General features: G+C 43.0%; 1 protein-coding gene across 1 annotated transcript; it reads right to left on the reverse strand.

Annotated features, from left to right (window-relative positions):
- Positions 1 to 2,319: 2,319 nt before the first annotated feature.
- gimap4 (GTPase IMAP family member 4) lies at positions 2,320 to 7,970 on the reverse strand. The gene is made up of 2 exons (XM_084325731.1): positions 7,839 to 7,970; positions 2,320 to 7,095 (listed from the first exon to the last, which is right to left on the reverse strand). The coding sequence occupies exons 1-2, from the start codon at positions 7,867 to 7,869 to the stop codon at positions 6,302 to 6,304; spliced, it is 825 nt and encodes a 274-aa protein (XP_084181857.1). The 5' UTR covers positions 7,870 to 7,970; the 3' UTR covers positions 2,320 to 6,301.
- Between the last annotated feature and the right edge of the window lie 974 nt (positions 7,971 to 8,944).

The following is an 8,944-nucleotide window of genomic DNA, read 5'->3' on the forward strand; positions in this document are numbered from 1 at the left end:
CATAGTTCCCCTGCCTCTTGTCCAGGTGTGATGCTGGTGTGTGCAGCACATGGGCTATGGCGTCCTCCGTGCAGAAAAGGCTCTCAGGCATTCTGTATTGCTTTCAAATATGTATTCTCCTGTATTGTATTGTTGTTAGTTAATATAGTTACAGGTAAGAAGGACATATAAATGTTTTGACTCCCACTCTTCTCAATATTGAGGGGGACATGTGTAACGGTTGTGACACCGTCACCTCTGCGTTGTGTTTAACTTCGATGCCCTGAGGGAGTTTCGAACCCGTGGTCTGCCGCACCACGGACGATAGCCCAGACCGTTATACCAAGAGGTGAATTCATTGCTTGGCAACAGGTCTATGTGTCTTTTAAGGGGGAGTGAGTTTAACTCGCAGTACCGCTACTCGCCACAATCACTTCACAACACACAAAGTCCATCGTGACTGTGCCTCGCGGTACCATCCGTTACACTCACCCCTCCTAAACTCACTCCACCCAAGGCATCCGGGTCTTACAGCACCAATGTAACGGTTGTGACACCATCACCCCTGCGTTGTTTAACTTCGATGCCCCGAGGGAGTTTAGAAGTTAAACACAACACAGAGGTGATGGTGTCACAACCGTTACACATGTCCCCTGCAACCCCCGCTAAATCTACACCTATAGACTGTATAGGTGAAGTGAGAGTGAAACCAATAGCCGGCATGGACATCCTTATTCCACTGAGCAAACTTAGTGATAGCAGTGAAATTCAACTCTTCATTTTACTGGGGACCCCCCGGAACCTCCTCGAGGACCCCTGGGGGTCCCCGAATCCCACTTTGAGAACCACCGGTCTACAAGATGAATACATTTCAGGTAGCTTCGGTTGCTTTTGAACAAATCACATGTAATGTTGTGTGGCTGAACCCAGGAGATTTCCTCGTTGTTATTCAGCCAATGGTGGCTCCGCCAGACCACCGCAGTTCAAAGGCATAATTTCTCTCTTTACATCATCCACAGCCATGCTGTGAGGGGGGCTCGGCTGGCAGTGGAAAAATACAGCATGTCGTAGCGTGGCGAGTCCACCACTCATCTGTTATAGCAGCTTTGAGTTTATTGGAATACAGGTGGGGTAAAAAACTAAAAACACCCTCTCTGCAGATTCTGCAGAAAAACAGCTGTCAGCAGAAAGGGAAGGAGAGAGAGAGAGAAGGAGAGAGAAGGAGAGAGAGAGAGAGAGAGAGAGAGCTGAACAAACAGGCTTCAAAGCTGAAGATGAAGCAGGGATAGGGACGAGGCAGCAATGGAGGGAGGGTGAGAAAACAGTCCTCACTGGGGGGAGAAGACATGCAGAGTGGCCAGGGCAGGACCACACTGTTGTTGTTGTTGTTATTATTAATAAACATCTCTGTATTGGGCAGACAAGGTGCAAAAGAATGAAGGACAAAGAGAGGGTAAAGTGATGAGGAACTGGAGACGGTATGAGTCAGAGAGAGAACGTGTGCTATGACACAAACACTGGGCATTTTGCCTATACACATAATTATCAGATGGCAGGCTGCTGTTGATAGATGGATGGACACCCACCCCCATTACATACGCAGGGTGAAGTTAATATGAGCCCATTGTTTTCAAGGTCACCACGGTGCTGTGAATCAAGGGGCTTAATAACGACTGTGCAGTTGCATCACAGAATATGGTATCTTACTGCCATCTAGTGGTGTGTGACCATGCTGCAGCCTACACTTGTATCGGTATCAAGACACAAGAGCTTTATGGTGTGTATCAAAACATCTACCCTTACTTTACAAACGCTTACTTTACACCTCTAATGCGTGTGACTAATTTCATTAGCTGTCTCCTTTCGTTGAGCTATGGACAGAAATTACAAAGAAATTGACAACTCTAGCCGGCAGTCATTTTGATGTGTAACTCCCTTCTTCATATTTATAAAGTAGTCTTTAACATTCCTCAGACGCACCATACAGAAGGAAAGTAGAGGTTAAGGAACATGCCAACATTATGGGAAATACGCTTAGAAGATAGATAGAACAAGCTATCTAGCTGCAAGTTAGCTTAGCTTAGCACACATGAATGGAAGCAGATACGGATCAGATAGCTTAGCTGTAGGGCAAAAACACCTCTCCCAGAGTTTTAAGCTAGGCTAGCTGATCCGTATCTGCTTCCATTAATTTGTGCTAAGCTAGGCAAGCGTATTTCCCATACTGTTGGCGTGTTCCTTTAACAACATATTCTGTTAGTCACACACTAGACTAGAGGTTAAAAAAAAACAAGCTGCAGACTTTAATCAAAATATACATTTAATTCAATATACGTAATAGAAAAAATAGTACATCTCTACTCAATACAGAATTAGAGGTGCACTGAGGATCACGATCCCATTCCCAGTACTGAGTGAAATACTTGTACTCCGTATTGAATGTCATAGATATCAAGAACTGCATACTAGCAAAATGGTATTTTATTTGATAATGTAATGATGTCCATCTGTCAGTTCCATTAGAAAATGTATTATTACTGATAGTTCAATTAAAGTAGAATAAACCGTAACCATCTATATAAAGAATGTTTTCCTCTATGATTTTCCACAGAATAAAGTGTCATAAATGGTCAGCATCAAGCAATGTCGGTACTCTGTGTGCTCTGAGGTTGAACATTCTACAGAAAGATTCGTTAAGGTGACAAAATGTAGCCTTAAAGGGTCATTCCTGGTGTTTTATTTATGTTTTGTTCCGGTTGTTCTTTGGCCTGAGAACAGACAGAGGATCAGGTGAAAAGGAACACGTGGTATGTATCTGGCATCACTGACATCAGCCCGACAGTCACTGCTAAGGCTAAATAAATTACAGTCATTGGAGGCAATCGGGACATGTGTCAAACCTTTGGTAAAATTATCCTCATTTAGCCTAAAACTATGATGTTGTTGAAAAGGTGCATTATTTCAGAGAAATAATTGTTTTTGCAGAGCCTGCTACTATAATGTAATTCTTTGAATTAGTCTCTCATTTTATCATACATTCTAAGAAAGATCCGTTTGAAGCACTGTAAATCAAACAGAAGCCTAGCAGATGCTTCTTCGAGTAGTAAATATATTTGTAAACAACATTTCTGGCCCTGCAGTTGTAAACAGCAACAATGACATTTTAACTTTTCAGCATCCCAGGGGCCCAGTTTTTCCCTGAGCATAGTTTATTGTAATGTATATTTGCATATACCATAGACTTCTTCCACAACTCCGGGTTGAAAAGGTATCCCCCCCCCCCAAAAACTACATACTGCACCTTTAAGTTGTTTTTACTCAAGTTATCGCCAAGTATCGTGCACAATTCCAAGATTGCCCTCAATGACTTCCGTTCATTTAGCATTAGCGGTAACTAAACCTTGCTGGTGTTTGTGTAGTGATGGTAGTGTTGACTGGAGAGAATCAAACAGCATGCCTTTAGTTTTACCTCAGTTAAACCATCTGAACATCACATGGAAAAACATAACTTTTTACAAACACTGGAATCGCCCTTTAAAAGCAGCCCACTTCTGGCTTTCAGCATGTTTTTCAGCATTCAGTTTCAGCATTCAATTACAAACAAACAAATTACGTCAGTAACGTATTGCCCGCATTGGGTAGTGCATCTCAACGATTGTCAGATAAATCTTTGTAGACATCATAAATCACCAAATCATCCTGTTTTAGGTCTGTTGCTGTTACTTTTTAAAGAGTTCTTTCAGAATGTTGGAGTCCTAAGCCATGAGTCTTTTCTCAGCACAATCCATGCCGTTCTTCACGCTGGATACCCAGCGGCTCTGGTTCGTCAGCCACCAAAACTAATGCGACTTCAATGGGGCCATACTCCCAAGTCTCGGCAAACCCTTAAGTAAAACACTGAATGAACCCTATTTTGGGTGCACTCTGGAGTAGCATACAGGAGATAGGGACTAGGGCTTAAGAATCCAAAATCCTAAAGTTACCGTTTAGGCCAAACTGTATGTGTTGGCTACGGCTTCAGAAATAATATAAAAACACATTCATGCACAAAACCAAAAACATTTCAAAAGCACACATGTGCCTTATCAAAAAATATATATATATTGTAACTACAAACAAAGACTTGACTACAAGGTAACGTACAAGGTAGTTGCTTGCAGGTACACTACATAACAACAGTAACAGCACAAGTGCTTTAAAAGGTAGGCCTATACCATACTAGGGCTGTCTTAAATACTTCGAAGCTTCGTTCGATGGGCATGGGATTCGAATATGAAAATAAAATTTGATTATGTAAAAAAATTAAATAAAATTTGCTAAATCAACTCTGCCTCTCTTTGTTAATTACAACAAGCAATGCCGTTTGTTATTTAAGATGAGGTCGGACTCGGCACTGACAGATTTGTGTTCATTGTGCTGCTTTTATGAAGCCTCAAATGACGGCTTACAATATTTCATGGAAGCAAAGTGTTTAGTTTGTCGAAGATTTAAAAAGGTTTAAACTTTACAGCACTGACAAAGTACTGTACAAGTCCCACAACATTAAAAAAAATTAAAATAAAATAAAAAAAAATGTAATTTTTTTTTACAATTTGTTTTAATTATTTTTTTCTCGACGCTTCGAATTAAAATCGAATCTCGGCCCCGAAGCTTCGAATTCCAAAAAAAAAAAACTAAGGTCAGCCCTATACCATACACACCAATAGTGTCACACAGCCCAACAGAAACCCCTTCAGCTTGGTCACAATAACAGGGAATCTTTACAAACCAATTCCCTGAACAGAACATTAACGGTAACAGCGAAGTAGTACAGTTGTGCTACAAGTGTCAGCCAGGAGTGTTCACGGTGGGTTTACAATTCAATACATCTTTTTGAGTAAAACATTGTGCTTTCTCGTTGCAGACTAAACTACTGTAGAAGAATGCACTCAGTAGAGTTCAGACCTCCTCTATGGCTTAACAATCTCGCCACTTCACTGTTACTTTCACACACAGCACTGGGTAGAAGACAGGAACAAGAGTTACTTGTATATTGCCGGTCTCAACAGAAGCTGGAAATCCATGTTTTTCTATATCAAAAATGGCAATACTCACACTTAGTTAACATACATCAAATATATCTGGGGGTCCTCAAAATCAATAGGTTTTCACTTGGGGTCATGAATGTTCACAGCAAATTGCATGGCAATCGGGCCATATTTTTTATCCCAGTTTGGCCTGGTGGTGGTGCCATCATGGGCTCAATAACATCATTAGGTTTCTTCATATTGGGGTCATGAGTGTGCACAGCTAAATGCATGGCAATCCAGCCATTACTTTTCAAGATATCTTGTTCACAGTCAAAGAAACAAACAGACAAACGGAGGTGAAAACAGTAACTATAGTAATTATGGTTTACGGTACTACAAGTCTGTCCTGTCACACTCCATGGACCAAAGGAATTCCTGATGATCTATTAGCAAAAACACAAGACTCTCAAAGTGAATAGTCCAAAGGCCCTTAGTCCAAAAAGCCCTTATAGTTTCCTGAATTTCCCCAAGGGGATCAATAAAGGAATATCTTATCTTATCTTATAGGTTAAAAAATAAAATAAAAATCTTTGGATAACGTGAAAATAGTCTGATGTTGCAAATTACAATTTTGACATTCAATGTTTCCAAAACAGTGTGACTGTATTATACACACACACTACTAAATATCCAGGTTTAGATAATCTCTCTCCACATAAAAAAGAAAAACCTTGAATAAAATTGTACAATGTTTGCACATTCAGTATAAGAGCAAGGCTTTGATGAGGCTTACAGCAGCTAACAGTCCAAACCGATGGGATTCTCTGGCCCATCAGTGGTGGTTAGAGCAAGTGTTTCCGGTGAATCTTGAATTGAACACTTGGAACGATTCTTGTTAATAGGCCTAATATATGAATCTTGCCATAGATTATCAGTTGTATTCACATGGGCATAGGGAACATAATGACTGTACAGCAACAAGGGCGTGTTACCTAGGGAAATATCTAGCTCCATTTTGGTCATAGGTTTTGTACTTCTTTTCTTGGGTTAGCATTCCTGGCCGAGTCCAGGTGCCCAGAGAGGAAATTATGGGTTTTACAAAACAAGAAAGGGTAGAGATGTAAAATAAGGCAAACAGGGAAGGATGCCAAGATGCATAGTGCACATTTCTCGCTTGTGGCAGTCCAAATCACACATGCATATCAGATTGGTTCAAGGCAACGATCATACATATTACATATCATAAAATATATTCCCTTTTTAAAGTTCAGAGAATCAAATTGTGCTTTTGTCATCAAGTCGAGACAAACGCTTCACTCACTGAAGGACGCGCCCACCTCCATGGGCCTGGCCAGCGACGGGGCAGAGTTCTGTTTGGGCCGCGCCCCCAGCTCCCGGCCGGGGCCCACGTGGTTCTCCACTGGCGCCTTGTTCTGGTTCACGTCCAGTGGCCTCTTCTCCTCCACCACCTCTGGGTCGTAGAAGCCACCCTCCTCTGCCACCATCTTCTCCACCCTCTCCATCAGCCTCCCCAGTTGGGGGTGCTTCCCGAAGATGTTGTTGTTGATGACATAGTATCTCCTCTTGCACTTCTCCACCACCCACTTCAGGTCCTTCCCCTCCCGGCGGATGTGCCTCTCGATGGAAATGTTCCTCAGCACTTCCGCCCAGGTGAACACCACGATTGTGTGCCTCCACACTCGCTCCCCGAACAGGCCCAGGTGCTCCTCGATGCGGAGGCGGTCCACCTCGGAGAACATGCCCACGGGGATGACCAGCAGGAAAGCGTGGGGGCCCGGCGGGCACATGGAAGCCCCTTTCACCATCTCCTGCTGGTAGGAGGACGGCGTGTCCTGGGAGGAGAACCAGCCCGGCGTGTCCACCACCAGCACCTGGCGACCGTCCACCTCGGTCTGCCTCTTCACGCAGAACTCGGCCGCTCGCTCCAAGCGGAACTCCTCGCTGCCCAGGATGGTGTTGCCGGTCAGGCTCTTTCCTGGCCACCTCCAGCCCAGCATCACCAGACGCAGTTCGGACAGACGGTTGGCCACCCGGGCTGCCGCGGCTGCCCTCTTTTCCTCCTCTTCAGAATCTGGGACATCATCTCCTGTAGCCATTGTAGGTTCATTGATTGATTGAAAACTTTATTAACAGATTGCAGAATGGGTACAGTACAGCTCAATACACACAATTGTTAAGGGGATGCAGACCAGAGAAAGACTTTCGTCTTGTTTACATCAGGGTCCCCCATTTTCAATTCATCATAGCATGACATACAGATAGACAGTACTGCTACATCTATACATTTATGACATACCAGATTTGCAAATACAGTACTGTTTGTGATACAAAAAGAGTCCAGGTTAATGTTATTTATCAATTATTTGGTAGTGATTGTAACTTAGGGGGGTACTTTAAACTTACCTAACTTTCCGCCAAAAAGCTGGGTCTCTTTTATAGCATAAATTAGTATACATTATTTACACAGTAGGCGACGTTCCCGAATAACAATCCAGTAACATCAGCTCTACTATATTAGGCTAACGTTACATCACCTAACAGTCCCAAGACGAAGGGGGTAATAAAGCGAGTCCTTGACCTCAATGTTCCAAGATACGGAGTTATTTTCGTTTCCTCGAAGCATAATGTCGTAGTAGTAGAGAGCGAAACTCGATCGCTATCATGTGAAACGTGTCACACTCTCGTAAGAGGTTATGTTAAAACTAACATGAGCAAACTGGCGGCTAAAGTTGCCAAGCAGCTAATAATAACAGCCGGTAAACGTCGGAGTTCGCCGTGTCTAACCGACGCATGGATCGAGACACACTTTTGCTTCTGAAGAAGACTCACCTGTTGTCTGCTCTGGTACATTCGCTTCCATGCTCGAGTTTTTTTGCACAAGGTAGCTCAAGTTTTACCTAAGTTTCTTTGACGGTCTGAACCGCCGGAGAGCGATTTCCTGGTAGAAGTTGACACTGTGACAGTCAGTCAGACAGGCGGAGACCGGGGCGTGACGTGCCATTATGCCCCGCCCCCGAGCAGCGATATGTCGTGTCTCGAAGACACTCTGACGTCACGAGACCGCCGCCATCTTGGTATTGGGGAAACACACGGATTTCTACAATCAAATGTATGCGTTGAGCTCCGTTTTTATTACATATTTGATCACATTCTTGTTAATTTCATAACCTTTTCATATCATTTGTTTTGAAAATATTGAGTCCACCTACGGGAGACTGCAATTCGAAACTGGCCCATGTAAATGTCCTAACCCTTACCCAACCCCCTCCAATGTACAGTAAATTACCAAGTATGGTTGTCAATATTCAAATGTACAGTTTTGCTTGTACAGTTCTACAGTGTTCCCCACCCACCCCTCCTACCCAACCCCCACCCCACCCACCGAACCACCTCCAATGTACAGCCCCCCCCCCCCACCTACCCAACTTCCCCCAATGTACAGTTTTTACGTCAAATGTATACTCTTTTCTAGACTCTTTTTGCATCACAAACAGTACTGTATTTGCAAATCTGGTATGTCATAACGTGTATAGATGTAGCAGTACTGTCTATCTGTACGTCATGTATGTCATATATGTCCTGATGAATTGAAAATGGGGGACCCTGATGTAAACAAGACGAAAGTCTTTCTCTGGTCTGCATCCCCTTAACAATTGTGTGTATTGAGCTGTACTGTATAGTACCCATTCTGCAATCTGTTAATAAAGTTTTCAATCAATCAATCCAACATGGCATTTCACTATTTCGAAAGCCTTTCTGGTGATTCTAAAAGTGCATGTTTCCCCCAAGCCATAGACATGCACTTAAAAGACAGGAAGTTGACTTCGAGAATATGTCTCCATAGATATAACACTGTAATATCTCAATTATAAACTGTTGTGAAACGGATTTATATCCATGTCTGTGCGTGCCCAGAGCCTGACATTTGGTAGAGA

Source organism: Notolepis coatsorum (genome assembly GCF_963971535.1).
Source record: "Notolepis coatsorum genome assembly, chromosome: 12".
Lineage (NCBI taxonomy): Eukaryota > Metazoa > Chordata > Actinopteri > Aulopiformes > Paralepididae > Notolepis > Notolepis coatsorum.